The 20,384-nt window shown below is 32.7% G+C and overlaps 1 protein-coding gene across 1 annotated transcript in view; it reads right to left on the reverse strand.

Annotated features, from left to right (window-relative positions):
- LOC115880878 (organic cation transporter protein) overlaps positions 1-20,384 on the reverse strand; it is a 73,752-nt gene that overhangs the window by 1,318 nt on the left and 52,050 nt on the right. The window contains exons 2-4 of the mRNA XM_030898200.1: positions 9,915-10,026; positions 4,296-4,505; positions 1,318-1,636 (exon numbers count right to left, since the gene is read on the reverse strand). Coding sequence (XP_030754060.1) covers positions 1,318-1,636; positions 4,296-4,505; positions 9,915-10,026 — 641 coding nt within the window. The remainder of the gene's footprint in view (positions 1-1,317; positions 1,637-4,295; positions 4,506-9,914; positions 10,027-20,384) is intronic.

Here is a 20,384-nt window from a genome sequence, read left to right on the forward strand (position 1 = left end):
GATAACCCACCGGGAATTACTGTGATTGATATAGCAAAATGGATAAGTATATAAGTAACGAAAGATGAAATTTTGTGTTATTGGTGGTCCATCTTTTGTCAGTCCTTCTGCTTGTTTTTTTTTAAATCAAAATTAAAAAAAAAACATTAATCAATAATAATAAGATTTTCACATACTATTTGCAAAGAAAAAATAGCAGAAATATTAAGAAAGTTTTTGAGAAAAACTACAATCAATTATTTCGAATGGATTTTGAGATATGGATTTTTGAATTCAGAATTCTAATAGCGCGACCGCTGTCGAACACCAAATTAATTCTTATTTTTACCAACAGTGCAAGTGTTTCTAACTTGCACTTAAAAATTTACAAGCTATAGGGAAAATTACAACGACTCGTTTGTAAATAAACAAATAAAGTATCACGAGACGTAATTAAACCGTGAAGCTGAACGCATGATGTACAGTTTGGCAAATATAGGAAGAGACTTGGGGATAGCACGGTCGCGCACACGATAGAGAGAGAACGCATTTGGCGGAAGAGAGATGCAGTTACGCTACGAAAAATCTGATTAAAGCAAATTTGTGGGCTGTCCACTGCGCATCGAGGGGCGTCTATTATTTTATATTTCTCACGTCTCTAGCTATACTTGTTAAGTTGTACACTCCTTCCTAAAATTTTAAGTACTGATATGGTTCTGATTACTGATTGGGTCTTCCGCGACGAATATGCTTATCCCCTTCCACGTCTCTTAGCAATGTGCACAGTTTCTCGGTTTATTTCATACGTTTGGCAACGTGTTTACTGTTCTATCTTTGTTCAATACATTATAAACGCATTGCACTCTTACATACAGAAATATCGACTCAAGACTAACATTTGCCAGCCCTTGGTATAAACAAGGGTATTTTAATAACACCAACCAACATTGTAATCAAGCCGAATATTTTAACATATTTATATTTTTTTTTAAAAGAAAGGTAATTACCCCCATTACCTCTCCTGTATATACGCTTCTGGTGTGGACGTGGTTGATAGTGTTGAAACTACTATGAATTCGGCTTGTTGTGGTGGCACCTAAATATCCATTTTGTTATATCAATCGAAGTAGTTGCTCCCGATATTATTTTGAAATCCATAGAATGATTAGACCACAACTTTTACTGTCATAAGAATATTGTTTCGCTGGACAGACTATACCTAATTAGCCAAAAGAAATATGATAAAATACATTTTATTTTTAAATGAATACCCTTATAATTTTGATTTTGATAGTTTTTTTTCGTTGATAAATATCTGTAAAAATATGTTTAACCTACCAGCATTATTCCGAAAGCAAATGCAGCTTGGAACGATATACCACAGGCAGATCTTTTACTGGGTCCTACCAGTTCCATGGTAAGTACGAATCCCGGTATGTAGCTTCCAGCAGATCCAAATATACCGTACAGGTATCTCATAATGATGAATGAGTAATAATTAGGAGTAAAAGCTACCCCTACACCCAATAATAGTTGGAGGACAGCGGACCAACAAAATACAGGTTTTCGCCCATATTTGTCTGCCATGTTTCCTAAAGTGACGGCGCCAGTGAAGACACCAAACATGTACATCGATTGGGCAACTGCACCCATCCATCTAAAAATAGATAATAGAATAAGTGTCATCAAATATTATGAAAGTAAAAAGTCCCATTCAGAAACCTCGAAATTAGTGGAATAAATTAGTGATTTTAATTATACTTTAAACGTATGAGATTACGATCATTCACAATGTCTAAAAAAATACAATTAATGACAGTAATCGAAAATTTTGAAGTATAGTTAGTGGGCAGTAGTTAAAGTTTGTTAACATTTTCTACAGCTTCATTCAGTTTCAGTTTGGTTTGGAGTTTTACCTCGAAATTAGTGGAATGAATTAGTGGTTTCAATTAGCGTACGAGTTTGTTCCTTTAATTTCAATGTAAAGGTTCATTCAGGACCTCGCAATTAGTGGAATAAATTAGTGGTTTCAATTACACTGTACACTTTTTAGTTTACGATCATTCACAATGTCTAAAAACATAATTAAAATGAATAGAATATCCTAGCAACCGTTTGCGGTAATCAGTTGTATCCATTGAGAAAGACAAATATTTAGCTTATAAAACAATCAACTTTTGATCTCTAACCACAATTTTTCTTGACAATAAGAATCAAAGAGCAACATGACATTCTTCGCAAATTTTGAAGTATAATTAGTGGAAAAGTTAAAAGTTTGTTAACTTTTTCTACTAATTGAAAATGTCTACCACTAATTTTGACGTTTGAACGCTTACACTGAAATTAAAGGAAAAAACTTCTACGCTAATTGAAACCACTAATTTATTCCACTAATTTAGAGGTTCTGAATGAAGCTTTAGTTTACGATCATTCACAATGTCTAAAAACATAATTAAAATGAATAGAATATCCTAGCAACCGTATGCGGTAATCAGTTGTATCCATTGAGAAAGACAAATATTTAGCTTATAAAACAATCAACTTTTGATTTCTAACCACAATTTTTCTTGACAATAAGAATCAAAGAGCAACATGACATTCTTCGCAAATTTTGAAGTATAATTAGTGGAAAAGTTAAAAGTTTGTTAACTTTTTCTACTAATTGAAAATGTCTACCACTAATGTTGACGTTTTGAATGCTTACACTGAAATTAAAGGAAAAAACTTCTACGCTAATTGAAACCACTAATTTATTCCACTAATTTGGAGGTTCTGAATGAAGCTTTAGTTTACGATCATTCACAATGTCTAAAAACACAATTAAAATTAATAATATATCCTAGCTACAGCTTGCGGTAATTAGTTGTATCCAGAGAGAAAGTCTAATATCTAGCTTATAAAAGAATAAACTTTTGATTTCTAACCACATTTTGTATTGACGGATGATAATCAAAGGCCAAAATGACATTCCTCCTAAATTTTGAAGTATAATTATTGGAAAAGTTAAAAGTTTGGTAACTTTTTCCACTAATTGAAAATTCCTACTACTAATTTTGACGTTCTGAATGCTTACATTAAAATTAGAGGAACAAACTTCTACGCTAATTGAAACTACTAATTTATTCCATTAATTGCGAGGTTCTGAATGAAGCTTAAGGCATTCAGTACGTCAAAATTAGTGGTAGCAATTTTCGATTAGTGGAAAAAATTAACAAACTTTTTACTTTTGCCAGTAATTATACTTCAAAACTTGCGAGTAATGTCATTTTAGTCTTTGATTCATCCGTCAAGAGAAATTGTTGTTAGACATACAAAGTTTATTGATGGTTTATTGTTTTATATACTAATTATTAGGTTTTCTCTATAGATACAACTGACTACCGCAAGCTGTTGCTGGGATATTATATTAGTTTTAATTATATATATGTTATCCTTATGCATGTTTAAAATTTTCTTTCAATGAGCGAAAGTTTGAGCGATTATTTAGTTATAATGCACCTAAATCTCATTAGCGGACACTTTAATTTTAGAATCTGGCACTACATCTACTTCTAAAAAAAAAGTCAAGCAATATTTAAAAGAAAGGGATCAATATTAATGTGGAATTTCTTTTCCTCTCTTTTATTTTACATTTATTCTCTCTTAAATCTAAAAATAGGTTAGTTTAGTTTAGTTTTAGTAAATTAGTTTAGCTTAGTATTCTTACATAGTTTAAAATATTTTTGTTTAATTTCATCTTACCTGGACGGTTAGATTAGATAGTTTTTGCTAGATCGCGCCGTCAGTTCTATGTAATTATATGTATTAATATCTCCCGTATGATCGAAAGAAAAAACGGCGTCAGCGATGGCTATGCAATGAAGATCGCTGTCATTTTATATGTAAATTTATATGGCAAATGTCATCGATCGTCATTTCCCAGCCAACTGGACGCCATTTGTTTTCGATCATACGTATAACTATCAAGAAAACCATATTTTTATAAACCATTTATTATTATTATTGTCTGCATTTGTCGACGCAAAAAAGGCATAAAACTTTCTAGTAAATAAAATTAAGGAGTAAACGGGTTTCTTAAAACTGCATGGAGGTTACTGCACTTTCCACATGCGTTTCTATAGGTATTTAGGAGTTTTAAAAATAGATTTTTGATTTTTATAGTCAACAGCACAAGGATTGAGATATTTAAAACGTTGTACATTCTGGCTATTTCATAATTTAATTTAATGTCTTTTTTTTAAATCACACTGTAACTTTTGTTAAGCTATTACATATGTATAAGGTATAAAACTAACTATAAATTTTAATATATTTACCTTTTGTCGCACACAAAACTCCATTCTATAGCTTTCGACGACTTATAATATTGATCATCGTAAACCCAGGAATTACATCCATAAGTTTCATTCGTCGTTATATTAATCAAATGACAGTTATCCAGTTTGCCATTTGCTAATTTTGGAATGTATAGGTCTAGTAAGGAAGTGTTGCTAGATGATACAAGGTTTTCTTGCGGTATTGCACATCTGAAATAAAAACATAATTAAATAAAAACATATCGGAAAATAAGCAAAATTATTAACGATTATACAGGGTGTTTCAAAAAACATGTGCCATCTCTCATGGGGAGATTCCTCACGTAAATGTAAGAGTTATTTTTCATATCAACATAGGACCGATTCTGCTTTGTTTCGTAGCTACAGCAATTAAAATTTCAATATTTTTTACGATTTATTATAATTTTCTTCCAAGTACTTTTAGCGTTTTGAATGAAATTTTGGAGGTAAAAGTTACTAAAAATGCGACTGAGAGCTTACGACCAAGAAAATCAAAGATCTTCCTGGAGTTAAGTAAGAACAATCTTCGGATTGTCGCGTGGTTTTTAACAAGACACTGTTTCTTCAATGAACACACACCTCAGTTTGGAACCAGTTTGGAACACCAGAACACCTCATCACTGAGTGCGCCGAGACGACAACTATTCGTGCCATGAACTTTGGTACGAATGATATTAGAGATGGAGAACTATCCTCTGTAAAACCGTCCCAGATACTGGCTTTTGAGCTTTTTTCAAAGCCCTGGGACTGTATGATGAGCTATAACTCAAGAAAAGGGGACACAATAGATCTGTGCACAAGGCCGCACTGATTCCAACCCCCCCCTCCCCCGCCTACTTATTCTCAATTCTATTATAAATGTGACATATTTTAAAGCTAAAAAAATGTAGACGTATTCACCATGTACGTGCATATGGGTAGGTAATCACTGGAATATTTTTCAAAAAAAAGCATGTACGCCACTGACATTTTTTTCTCTTGTTAGCGAAATAGTGTAAACAGTTTAATGCTGAAGCTGATTAAAAGTTGTCTCTTGATATTTTGTCGATTTCGGCCCCCTTGATGAGATAAATGCATTTTAATTAATTTGCCTTGATCCAAGTCTAATAGCAACTTTTAAAAAATTTTAATATCATTAACTGGCGAAAGTTTTAAATAAATACTCATTGATTCCTCATCAAAAAATATGAAAAAAAGTTCCTTTAAATATGAGTATTATTTTATAAAATTAGGTTTTTTGTAATTATCTTAAATACCATTATTTTTTTTATTTGAAATTAGGTAGGTTGTACTAATAGTAATAATATTTAATAACAAATTAGGTAAAATTTATAATTTATCTCATCAAGGAGGCCGAAATTGACAAAATATCAAGAGACAACTTTAATTGGCATTAAACGGCCTACACAATTTTGATATCAAAAGAAAAAAAAGTCAGTGACGCACATGTTTTTTTTGGAAAATATTCCAACCAAACCTTCATGTATTTATCGACACTTTTTTAGCATTAAAATATGTAGCACTTATAGTAACTTTTACCCTTAGAATATAATTCGAATCGCTGAAAGCACTTGGAAGAAAATTATAATAAATCGAAAAATTATGAACATTTTAACACCTTGTAGCTACGAAACAAAACAGAATCGGACATATGTTGATATGAAAAATAAATCTTTTTTTTACGTAAGGAATCTCCTCACGAGAGATGGCACATGTTTTTTGAAACACCCTGTATATTTAGCAGAGTTGGGCATCAGCACGTCAAGAATACGTCGACTATGAAGTAAATACCGACAATGTCGAGAATGTCGCAGGCGCAGGTTCGAGATTAGGTTTATCATTAGAAAAGGAGTGGTTATTACTACCCCTCTCTCCTTGATTGATTAATTATAATTCATTTCTCCGGATATTTTTGATTATTTAGTTTGAACTTTACAACCGTGGTTATTGTTTGCCGTTGTTTATTTATTGGCAGTACATTACACTTTAAGTTTATAATTATGAGTTAAAAATGTTGAAATGAGTGGTACTACACACACCGGAAAAGTCTAGGGATATTACACTTTTATCCAGCCATCATCAGTAATTTTATTATTTGCATTTCTGATATAATAAAATTAAAATAAACAAATAGTTTACAGGACGTATTGGAAATAAAAATGCGAAATTTACCGAATTTTTCAAATTTACCTTGATTTTTATTGAACTCAAAAAAATATACACATTTTTTTTTAATTCTAAACTGTGAATTAAAAAAAAAGATAAAACCATTTTTTTACGTCTCTCCATCCTGATCAGGTTGTCGATCTCTTCTTGAGGTACAGCCTGCCACGCTGCATTCACGGCCCGAACCAGATCCCTACGAGTTTCACGAGGCATACCCATTCTCAAAATTCTTCTTTGGATCGCGTCCCATACGTGCTCGATGGGGTTGAGGTCAGGAGATTGTGCCGCCCAGGGTAAGATGTTTAATTGATGAGCATTGATAAACTCACTTACCGCTCTGGCTGTATGAGGCCGTGCATTGTCATGCATGAGAATGAAGTTTCTCCCAAAATCATTGGCATATGGTAACACGACAGGCTCAAGAATTAAATCACGATATGTGATTCCTGTTAGAAACCTTCCAAGAAAAACGAGATCGGTTTCGGCCTAACTGACTCCTCCCCAGACCATAACTGTTCCACCTTGATAAGGGTGCACTTCCTGAACATGATCCAACCGAATAAAATTTCCCGGTTCTCTCCATACCCTAAGCCTTCTCGAATCCGATGAATTCCAAAGCGTGACTCATCCGTGAAGAGAACATTGGCCCATTGTTCATTTGACCACTGAACATGATCTTGAGCCCACAAATATCGTACCTCTCGATTTCCTCTCGTTAAGGGTTGAGCTCTCCAGGGGCGTCTGCTTCTTAAGTTGACCTCTCTTAATCTATTGCGAACAGTGTCAGGACTAATGGTTACATTATGTGTTTCCTGGAGAATTAAACTAAGCTCTGGTGCTGTAAGAGTCGGTCGGCGTCGAGCATTTAATTGTAAAAAATGATCTTGCTGAGGGGTAGTAATGCGATGTCGCCCTGTGTGCCTTTCAACAACATCACCACTTTCACGGTAGCGTGCACTTAATCGCGATATTACACTTTGCGTTTTATTTAATGCTCTAGCTACGTCGATTTGGCGCATTCCAGCTTCGAGCATACCCATGGCCCTTAGCATTTCGTCTCTGTTAAGATGTCTACGCTCCATAATGTCGTTTAATACTAAACAGAGTTATTTGAATGAATTTTGGCCAGTTATCATCAAAACATAGCCAGTACAGGTTAAATTCGAACAATTGATGCTAGGTGCTTTTTATACATTTGATAAAAAATGCACAAACACTTCTGCAAATATCCCAAATTTAGAAATAACTAGTGTGACTACTTCGTTTCAATCGAAGTAGAAAGAATCGGCCGACAAATATGTGGTTGTTTATTTAAATCATTGATTTTTAACTTTAATAAAATGATATCCCTAGATTTTTCCGGTGTGTGTACTTAATCTTTTGCATTTTTGCAGTCTGGCAACAGTGCGCTGGGTATCTGTAGCTCCTATAATAAAAAACTTTAATCGTAATTTTGTATAAGTGCAAACCTAAAGTATGTATTAGGATGTATTTCAGGAAAATATTTTAATTTTTACAGGGTGGCTCAAAAAAGTGTGAGTTGATCCGGATGATTTTTTAAAACAACCCTGTATATTATTGCATCTTTGGCTTCCTTTTTTATCGATTTACATAATCCTAAGATATTAGTAAATATGTTTTGATAGTTTCAGCCTTATTACAATTACATATTATTTGTAACACTAGTTATTTTACAAACATTGGCAAAATGTGAAATAAATAAAATTTTTGTTAATATCGCTGAAATAACAGCAAATATCAGAACTCAACTTTTCAAATATTCTGATATTTACAATGTAGTATTATAGTTTTACGTATCGTATTTTTTATTATTATGATTGCCTTATAAAATTTATTATAGGTAATCAATAACTATAGATAATAAGATTTTTATGTATTTTTAAATAATTTAATGTTTAAAAATCCGTAGAGCTCTTTTAAAAACTAAATTCTTGTTGATTCACAATCTCTTTCAATTATATCAAACTCATTAAAGTATCGAGTTTATAATAATATTGATTTTAATAAAAAAAAATCAAACATTACTCTATTATATTAATTTAACGAGTACCCTAGTTAGATTATATTAAGTAATTTTTTAGCGATAAAGTGCATAAATAATTTTATTAAAAAACTTTTAGAGATAACATTTATAACCTTTTGCATCTTATTAAAGCGACACACTTCTTCCATATTTTTATTTAAATAAATCAACTGCGTAATAATGTTAAGTGGGATATAATTTATATTGTTCTTTTGATGAATAATGAGTAGTATTATAGTGATTATCAGAATAAGAATAATTTAATTTAATATTACGGAAGTGTTTACGTTTTAATCGGTTCTGGAAAACTATACGAACTATACTAGAAACTAAGCATTTTATATAAAAATGAGAATTATAGTACAATAGTACTGTTGATTGAAGGATTATTTCTTCAATCAATGCTAATTCCAATTTTTCTGACATGCCTATGGTTTGCTCAATTGTCAACTGAGATAGTTCCTTGTGAGCTAATAAAATATTCGTAGTAGCAGACAAAAACTGAAGTTCTTTGAGTTAGAACAGTACATAAACTCGATAGGTATTCTAATAAAATCAAGACTTCCTTGGTATTGATCTTGCAGGGTCCAGTTTTGGCCTTTTGGCCTACCTAACATTATTTCTTATCAATCAAAAATTCCTAGTATCTAGACCTACCGATAATCGCGATCTCGAAAGTAACGTAACGACTGTAACGGGAGTATCAACGCCAATAGCGACCGACCAAAGCACGCCAGCAGTCGCGCAACCACTGGAACGAAACAGTCGCGGTATAGGTTGTTACCAGTTACACCTATTCGCGACAGACGAACCCGCGACTCTAGGAGCGCGACGGCTGGAACGAAACACATCGTGATTGAACTTTACCAGTTACTACTTTTCGCGACCGACGAAATCGCGCCCCTATAGGAGCGCAACTGTTGCTGGAGCGAAACACGTCGCTATACGGTTACTGCGGTTCGAGCTAACTCCTGGAGCGATTATAAATAATTTCTAGATTCGTCGTTATTATGTTCGTCGTTGTTCAGTAACAGGTTCCTGATTCGTTACAAAAAAATACCTCTCCAAAATCGCGTTACTCAAATACCGACACATCACTAATTCTTAGTGGAACACCCTGTACACAAAGTAACTAAGTCTCTAATTTGACTTGATAACAACAATGTTACTTAATTTTTACATAATCGTAACTCAGTAATAAGTACTTTCAATTATGCTGTAATAATACGTATAATTTTCTCAAAACCAAAACAATAAACCAGTTTGCATTTTCTTTATAACTCGAGACTGTAGAATTTAGATGAGTTCAATTGAATTAATCGCCGCATATATTACGTATAGTAATTTATTTAGTAGTTATTTTTACTTTTTTTATATCTGCATTATACCTGTGTTCTGGGACGGCGGCCACTGTAACTAGAGACAACATATTCAATCCTGCTGTTACAGCTGAGAGAATGTGTAAAGTGAATTGCCATGCTTGATATTTTCCGAAATCGCCTAAAACAAGAACAATAAATAAAATTAATTTAAATTATCAAATAAAATGTGCTTTGCTGAAAAAGTTGTATATTGCTCAAAAAATAATATTTAATTTTTATAAAATAAATATTTGCCTCGATATTTGCTTAATTACAGCGTGTAAAAAAATAAAGTACCAAACTTCAGTGAGTGATACCACAGATAATAATAAAATAAAAAGTTCCTACGAACATAACATGCCCAAATCAATATCAAAGTTATACAAGGTGTCCAAATTAGAGGTGGTCGTTCATTTGAACGAATATTAAAAATGATCCTGAGATTCGATTCACTACTTAGAATACGGTTCGTTCAATTGAATCGTGGCCAGCACGGTGTCGTATTATTGTTCAGAGACTCGGCTAAATATATACGGCTGAATAAACCAGGAGCAAAACTTAGTAACTTTTATTGAAAAACGGCAGACACACTATAAACAGAAACTACAACTACAGATTATTATCGTTGTTACGACATATACACATAATGCAGCCAGCCATATATACATACCGAATTGTCTGGTCACGGATCCATAAAATTTAAACGAAAGAGTCGTAAAAGTCGTGAAAATTGAATCGGATCACAATGCGATCGTTCGTTTCTATGGCTCGTTCGTTCATAGAGTCGTGAGAATTGATTCATTGCTTACAATTGGGTTCGCTCAATTGAATCGTGGCCACCACGGATCCATAAAATTTGAATGAAGGAGTCGTAAAAAAAAGTCGTAAGATGGGAATCGGATCACTATGCGATCGTTCGTTTCTATGGCTCGTCCGTTCATAGAGTCGTGAGAATTGATTCATTGCTTACAATTGGGTTCGCTCAATTGAATCGTGGCCACCACGGATCCATAAAATTTGAATGAACGAGTCGTAAAAAAAGTCGTAAGAATTGAATCGGATCACTATGCGATCGTTCGTTTCTATGGCTCATTCGTTCATAGAGTCGTGAGAATTGATTCATTGCTTACAATTGGGTTCGCTCAATTGAATCGTGGCCACCACGGATCCATAAAATTTGAATGAACGAGTCGTAAGAATTGAATCGGATCACAATGCGATTGTTAGTTTCTACGGCTCGTTCGATCAAATAGTGGTGAGAATTGATTCATTGCATACAATTGGGTTCGCTCAATTGAATCGTGGCCACCACGGATCCATAAAATTTGAATGAACGAGTCGTAAAAAAGAGTCGTAAGAATTGAATCGGATCACTATGCGATCGTTCGTTTCTTTGGCTCGTTCCTTCATAGAGTCGTGAGAATTGATTCATTGCTTACAATTGGGTTCGCTCAATTGAATCGTGGCCACCACGGATCCATAAAATTTGAATGAACGAGTCGTAAAAAAGAGTCTTGAGAATTGAATCGGATCACAATGCGATCGTTCGTTTCTATGGCTCGTTCGATCAAAGAGTGGTGAGAATTGATTCATTGCTTATAATTGGGTTCGCTCAATTGAATCGTGGCCACCACGGATCCATAAAATTTGAATGAACGAGTCGTAAAAAAGAGTCGTGAGAACTGAATCGGATCACAATGCGATCGTTCGTTTCTACGGCTCTATCGTTCAGAGTCGTGAGAATTGATTCATTGCTTACAATCGGGTTTGTTCAATTGAATCGTGGCCAGGATCCATAAAATTTGAACGATAAGCCGTAAAAAAGAGTCGTAAAAATTGAATCGAATTACAATGGGATCGTTCGCTTCTACGGCTCGGCGGTGATATAGGCATAGAGAGAGTCGGGCATCAATATTTAGACTTGAACAAAAGCCCTAAACAAATATCATGGGCATGAAATGCAAACGTTTAGAAAATTATTTACAAAAAAAAACTTATTTATACTGTACTTAGTACTGGAGTATCAGTAATGAAATTAATTTTCAAGTGAATATTTTTGTTAAAATAAGATTTACCGACTATAAAGCATTAAATGTCGGACTAAGACGACATAGTGTTTTTATGCAACTCTAAATAAATATTGTTGTGCTCTGCTCAATATGATGAAAAAACGGCGTCAGCGATGGTTATAAAATGAAGATCGCTGTCATGTTTATGTAAAATTATATAGGAAATGTTATCGATGTTCATTTCCAAGCCAACAGGTGGCCATTTTTTTTCGATCGTGCGGTAGTATATACTATACTATTTATTATTAAATCGGAATTAAAATATGCTCTAAAAATATTAAATTGGTATTAAGAAGTCTTCAATAAATGATAAATATGAATTAGATTCATAACTTAATCCAATTACGCCAGTGCTATAAAGTGTTGAAAAAACAAATAAAAGAACTGTATATTTTGGTTTCTAAAAAAAACTATTGGTTTCTTAAGTCCGTCCGACCAAATTATCGCCGGTAGTGCCTGTTACGATTCTTGTTTTTATGAAACGTAAATTGCGCATGTGGTTCGTTCAAATGAACGAATCATAGGAGTTGATGCAATATGAGAAATTGAATCGTGTGAATCCATTCACTAAAAAGAATTGTAATGCCCATCACTAGTACAAATATTCCGTGGACATATAGAACTACTGCGTATATTTAGAATCAAGATAAGTTCATTGGACACAATTTACACCTATAGAAAAGTATTTCATTTGTCCGTTAGACGGCATCAAATTTAAAAAAAAAATAACACATTTTTTAAGATATTTTAAGAACTGATATTCCGATTTCAATGAGTTTTGGTAGACACACCAAAACTCATATGTTTTGCTAAGCACTTTAACATTTGACTCACAAAAATCAAGAAAATGTACAGGAAAGGCGAAAACTACCCCCACCCCTACATAAATTTTAGTAGAAGTATTTTCCTACTCCACGGACAACTGATTTTTTTCCGTAAAATGGTTCTCATAGTTTTTACTACGTTTCTTTTTGTCTCTTGTAAAAAGAAAACGCCACCGCGCATACTTTTTGAGCGAAATAATTTTTTTTTCGAATCTGACTTCCAAAAAATATTTCTTGTCACATTAAGCCCTATAGTATAGGCGCCTAAAATCTAGTATGCTCTAATAATCTAGTTGGCGAAAATGGGAATTGGAATTTTATGTTAGTCTCACCCTTGTCTATCCATAATCAAGGGTATCACAAATGATATTTGAAAATAAGCTTCATAAATTTTAAATTAATTAACGTTCGGGTTAATTTTTTATTGATACCCTCTAACGGACAAACGAAGCACTTTTGTATAAAGGTAAATCGTAGCCAATTTATTTATTTTGATTAAAAAAATACGTAGTTGTTTTATGTCCACGAAATATTGGAACTCCCTGTATATTTTGTAGGTCTGCTTTGGCAAACCAAAAACATGCGATGTGACGGTTTTTTAAAGAGACAAAAAATGTAGTAAATACTATATACAGGGTGCGCCTCAAAAGTGGCTCACCCCTATAACTTTTTTATTTTTCCAGATAAAACAACGAGATTTGGTATGTTAGTATATGACATAAATTAGGATTGATAGACATTTAATTGTTTTCGGTCACTTGCGGTTTCACCGGAAATGACTACAACTTTTGATTTTCAAATGACACCCCATTATTTTTTTTACTTTATTCGATAGAAAATGACACTCTGAATAGAAAGACATATCATATGTCAACTTGACATTTTCGCATATGGTTTATTTCAAATTATAACATGCGGTTCATAACGACAATTTGACTCGAAATACCAGGTGTGTGGTACCTATCAAATTATCGTAAAAAAAATGCTTTTTCCAAAGATGCTAATGAGCCACCCTTGTTCCATTTGAAAAAATTGAGATATGATTAAAAATACGATTTGGGCATCTTTTAACCGGCCAGGACAAGACAGTAAAAACATTAGACGATCAAATCTATTTTTCCAAGGCTTCTTCATTAAAGATTAGTGTTTTTAACACAGCCATGGCACTCTAGATTAAAATTTAAAATACATATTTCGATTCAGAATGTCATTTTCTATCGAATAAAGTAAAAATATATCCATCCAGGGTGCCATTTAAAAATCAAAAGTTTCAGTCATTTCCAGTGAAACAGGAAGTGACCGAAAACAATTGAATACGTCAATCAATCCTAATTTATGTCATATATTAATATACCAAATTTCGTTTTTTATGTGAAAAAAAAAGTTATAGGGGTGAGCTACTTTTGAGACGCACCCGGTATAAGGACCATTTCACGGGAAAAAAATCGGTAGTTAGTGGAGTAGGAAAATATTTCTACTAAAATGTAGATAGAGGTGGGGGTAGTTTTCACCCTTCCCGTACATTTTCTTGATTTATTACAATCATTCATTTAATATTGTACGAGGTGCTAATAGAAAAATGACAAAATTTAGATTAATATAGTCGATTATTTTAAATTATTGTAATCTCCATTTGGGTTCTTTTATTTTATACATCAAAAATAAATGCAACTACTTTATGTATACCTAAATATAACACTTTTCGAAATATCTGCATGTTACATTTTTCCATTTGCCAAAATATTTTAGTGCTTTTGGGTTCCATCTACCAAATGTGCATTTGGATTTACTATTTTCCTTGTTTAACAAAAAACACCAAGTTCGAATCTCCCTGTATAATTTTTTACCGTTAATGACTTGGTAAAACATCTGTTCAGGTTTCGTTGAAGTAATACTTCTACACTAGAACTCTCTAATTTCTTAGGTAAATCATCCTCTATCAGTATTTGAACAATTTCTTAACATGCGTTTAAGTTAAATGAAATGTTACATTCTCCCACAGACACAAATAAGTGTGGCATCAAATCCTTTTTCATTTTTTATCAAGGATTCTGTTTTGTGCATTATGGCAGAATATTCACGCTTGCATAAATTAGTTATTTTTAATTTTTTTATATGAAAAACAGTGGGGTCTAAAGCTTGATTTTCATGCATCCGTTATCCGTTGATACGATGGTCCGACGATGCTCCGATCGGTCATAGCGTTTTCACGCTACTTTTCATCCGTAAATTTTTTACTCCAGTCCGTCAACGGAGAAAGATCGTACCAAGATCATAGGATAACGGACGTTTTGACACTTTTTTCACAAATTTAATCTAACCTTAGTATAAGTCTAAGGTATATTTAAAGTATGTTTTAATAATGCATAGAGAAGCTGAATAAATTAGGCAAAGAAAACAAAGTCCTCCTACTCTGGGTGCCTGCTCAACAACGAATAGGAGGCAATGAAAAAGCAAATGATCTAGCTAGAAAAGGAGCGAACACTCCACTAACTGGACCAGAACCGTTCTGCTTTCCAAGTGGTAACCAACTCAAGGCGGAACTCAAGAACTTGGAAGACTCCATCCGCAACCTGGAATGGGAATCTTGCAACGGTCTAAGACACTCGAAGAAGTTTCTGAGGGCTTACGATCAAGAAAAATCAAAGATCTTCTTGGATTTAAGTAAGAACAATCTTCGGATTGTCACGGGGTTTTTAACAGGACACTGTCTCCTCAATGAACACCTCAGTAGATTGAAACTAAGAAGAAACGGCGAATGCAGATTCTGTAGGGAAAATGGGGAAACACCAGTACACCTCATCACTGAGTGCGCCGAGACGACAACCATTCGTGCCATGAACTTTGGTACGACTGATATTGGAGATGGAGAACTACCCTCTATAAAACCGTCCCAGATACTGGCTTTTGTCAAAGCCCTGGGACTGTATGATGAGTTATAACTCAAGAAAAGGGGACACAATAGATCTGTAAGGTCGCAGTGATTAACCCCCCTCCCACTCATTCTAAATTCTAAAAAATTCTAAAGGTATGTTTAACTATCATTGGGTTAAAAGTGACTGTAGAACTGTAATGATCGTTTGACCAAACTGTTATAGACATCATTTAAATTGTTTTTGTGTCGATGCAGTGCTTGAAAAAATACAAATAGAGTATAAATTTGTTGAGAAGAATACACTAAAATCCTTATTATTTATTTGTATCGATATTCTATACCATTCCTATTACCACATTACTATAGACAGTTGACAGATAGATTTTGTGACTGCATGTACGCTTCAAGTAATGCATAAATAAATAGTTAATAGTTGTTAAACCACTGCGTATTTCTTAAAAGGTTATGGGCCCAGAGTGCCCAGAGCACCCAGAGGACACAGAGCATCCAGAGCAATAAAAAGGAATTGGTGAAAACAAATAGAATCCCAGGAATTTGCGAGTTTTTCAAAAGTAAGGTTAGGAAATATACCGGGAAAAGTTTTGTACGAAAATGGCGCAAATGGGAAAATTATATTCAATTGAAGCTCTGAATGGGTTAAATTATTTTAACTGGAAGTTTAGAATGGAAATGATTCTTGCTGAAAATAATGTAACTGATGCAATCAATGAAGAAATAAGGATAAATGGTGCAATGAGTGAAAAAGAAAAGGAAGCTTTGGTGAAGAAAGATGCAAAAGCAAAATCGTTAATTGTCCAGTGTGTAGAAGATAGTCAACTCGAAACTTTAAGAGATAAGGAGACAGCTTATAAAATGTGGGAAACATTAAAAGAAAAATATGAGAAAAAGGTCTACCAGGTCAGTTGTATTTAAAGAAAAGTTACTATCGCTTAAATTAGAAGAGAACAAGCCATTAGAGGCGTATTTAATGGAATTTGAAGAAATTGTACGACAACTAAAAGGATGTGGAACGCAGATAAGTGATGAAGATTTAATCTGTAATTTATTAATCAGTTTACCAAGTCGTATGATACCATTGTTACAGTAATAGAAGGTACACCAAATATGAATTTTGAAAGCGTAAAAAGAAGACTTATTGCAGAATATGAGAAGAAGAAGCTAAAACATGAAGTTAATGAACGACAAGAAGAAAGTTATGCATTTCAATCCCAAGCTCAAAACAGACAAAAGTTAAAGTGTTTTAGGTGTGGTGAAATTGGCCATTTTAAGAAAAATTGCACAAAACAAATAAGTTCAACTCCATTTCAAAGAGGTCCAAGGTCTAATGTAGATCAAAGGTTTTACTCCAGAGGTAACCAGAGACAGTATACAAGTTATCGAGGCCATGATAGAGGTGGTTTTCATAGAGGTGCACTTCATCATTCCAATTATGCTCGAAACCATGAAGATGTGGACAGTGTACCGGAAGTGGACAGAAAAGTTTGTTTTCTAGGTGAATCTAAATCTGACAGTGAGGTAACAAAAGAAAGTAATTTAAAATTTTATATTGATTCTGGTTGTACCGATCATATGGTTAATGAAAAATCTTATTTCACTGATATAATAATGTTAACAAAACCTATAAAAATTGCTGTTGCTAAAAATGAAGATTTTCTATTGGCCATAGGTATTGGTAATATAAATGTTATAAGTTATGTAGGTAAGCGGAGATATAATTGCACAATCAAAAATGTTTTATATGTACCAAAATTAAGAAAAAATCTATTAAGTGTCAAAAGGTTAGAAATTTCAAATATGCAAGTTAATTTTGAGAATGCACAAGTAAAGTTAAAAGATGAAACTGGTTGTCTGATTGCAATAGGAGAAAGAGTTAATTTATATGAAATCTCATTTGAATTACCTATTATTGAATGTCTGAATGTTGAAAGTACTGAGAGTAAATTCATGAATTGGCATAAAAGATTCGCACATATTGGTTTTTCAGGGTTAAAAGAAATTATAAACAAAAATATGGTAAAAGGAATAGAAAAAGATATACAATTTCAGGAAGTAGAGTTTTGTGAACCTTGTATAAGTGGAAAAATGACAAGACTTCCATTTGGAAATAGGACAAAAAGTAAAAGATTATTAGAGATAATACACTCAGATGTATGTGGTCCTATAACTCCTGAAACTAGTGAAGGTCAAAAATATTTTGTAACATTTATTGACGATTATTCTAATTTTTGTGCAGTATATTTATTGAAGGGAAAAAATGAAGTTCTTGATAAATTTAGAGAGTTTGTGAGTATGTGTGAGGTAAAGTTTAATTCTAAAATTGCTAAATTGAGATGTGATAATGGGGGTGAATATATTTCAAAGGATTTCAAAAGTTTTTGTAAAGAGAAAGGTATAGTCTTAGATTACACAGTTATATATACTCCACAGCAAAATGGAAAAGCTGAAAGGAAAAACAGGAGCTTAGTAGAAAGAAGTAGGGCTATAATTGACGAATCAGGTGTTCCTAAGACATTTTGGGGTGAAGCTATTAGAACAGTAAATTATATAATGAATAGAGCAATTTCAAGTTCAAATGATACAACTCCAGCTGAAATATGGAATAATATGAAGCCAGATGTAAGTAATTTAAGAGTTTTTGGTTGTTTAGCATATTCTCACGTTCAAAAAGAATTTCGTAATAAATTTGATTCAAAAGCAGAAAAATGTGTTATGATAGGTTACGCACCAACGGGTTATAGATTATTTAGTTTAGAAAAAGAAAAAATTATTATTTCAAGAGATGTAAAATTTAATGAAAATCAATTTGCTTTTAAAGATAAAGGTGTGGATGATTGTATTAATATAAGAGAGATAGCAAAGGATGATTTTGATGAATGTGAACTAAGTAATTCTGAAAATGAGACTGTAGATAAAGACTTAAGGGAAAGACAAAAGCGAAGGGATTCAAAATTACCTTCTAAATATAACGACTATGAAATGTATATGGCATTTGACGCATGTAGTTTTGTTGAAAATGTACCAGACAGCTTTGATGAACTAAAAGATAGATCAGACAAAAATCATTGGTTAAAAGCAGTAGAAAGAGAATTAAAATCAATAAATGAAAATGAAACTTGGGAAATAGTAAAAAGACCAAATGATAATATTAAAATACTTGACACTAAATGGATCTTTTCTTTTAAATCATTGGAGGAAAATGAATTAGACAAATTTAAAGCTAGATTAGTTGTTCGCGGATTTGCTCAAGACATTAATAAACATTATAATGACATTTATTCACCAGTTGCTAGAATGGAAACAATTAGAACTTTGTTAATTATAGGAAATGAATTTAAACATCATATCCAGCAGCTAGATGTTAAAACGGCTTTCTTAAATGGAATTTTGGATGAAGACGTTTATATTTACCCACCGCAAGGTGTTATATGTAACTCAGATAAAGTGCTTAAACTTAAAAAATCATTATACGGGTTGAAACAATCATCTAAATGCTGGAATGATAAAATTAATACTTACCTGATAAGCATAGGATTTTATAGATCAGAAAACGATTATTGTTTGTATATTTCAGATTGTAAAAATGATAAAATTTATTTACTAATATATGTTGACGATATAATATTATCAGGGGTAAATTTGGAAAAAATAAATAAAGTAAAATGTCAGTTAATGAGTGAGTTTAAAATGAAAGACAAAGGTATATTGAAACATTTTCTTGGACTAGCAATAGATTATGATAGAGAAGAGGGTATTCTAAAATTAAATCAATCAAGATATGCAGAAAGTATTTTAAAAAGATTCGAGATGGAGAATTGTAAAAGTTCATTAGTACCAATCGATCCAAAATTAAAATTGAATGTATGTACCGATCCTAAAAATCTAACAACTAAACCATTTCGCGAATTAATAGGAAGTTTGATGTATTTAATGCTTGGAACCAGACCTGACATCTGTTTTTCTGTAAATTTCTTTAGTAGATTTCAAGATAAAGCTACAGATGAAATATGGGGTTATCTAAAAAGAGTTTTAAGATATTTAAGAGGTAATACTAATGTATGTTTAATTTATCATAGAAATCAGAGTAAAGAGTTATGTTGCTATGTTGATGCTGATTGGGGTAATGATACAATTGATAGAAAATCTATAACTGGATTTGTATTTAAACTTTATAATAACACTGTAATGTGGTGTACAAGAAAACAAAAGTGTGTATCATTGTCTACAACAGAAGCCGAGCTAATAGCTCTCTGTTCATCTGTTTGTGAAGGGTTATGGTTAAGGAAATTACTATTTGATTTTGATATTAACTTTAATGTAATAACATATTTTGAAGATAATCAAGGTTGTATAGCATTAATAAGAAACCCATGCAATAACCGCAGAGTTAAACATATTGAGCTAAAATTTAATTTTGTTTGTGATTATGTAAAAAGTGGTAATATTAACATAATATATATAGAGTCAAGTAAGCAACAAGCTGATATTTTAACTAAGGGATTGCAAGGGCCATCATTTTTGAAATTTAGAGATTTATTAGGTTTAAAGGATTTTAGCGAGGAGGGGTGTTGAGAAGAATACACTAAAATCCTTATTATTTATTTGTATCGATATTCTATACCATTCCTATTACCACATTACTATAGACAGTTGACAGATAGATTTTGTGACTGCATGTACGCTTCAAGTAATGCATAAATAAATAGTTAAT

This window comes from Sitophilus oryzae, unplaced genomic scaffold (genome assembly GCF_002938485.1).
Source record: "Sitophilus oryzae breed Bouriz unplaced genomic scaffold, Soryzae_2.0 scaffold_165_pilon_pilon, whole genome shotgun sequence".
NCBI classification, from domain to species: Eukaryota; Metazoa; Arthropoda; class Insecta; order Coleoptera; family Curculionidae; genus Sitophilus; species Sitophilus oryzae.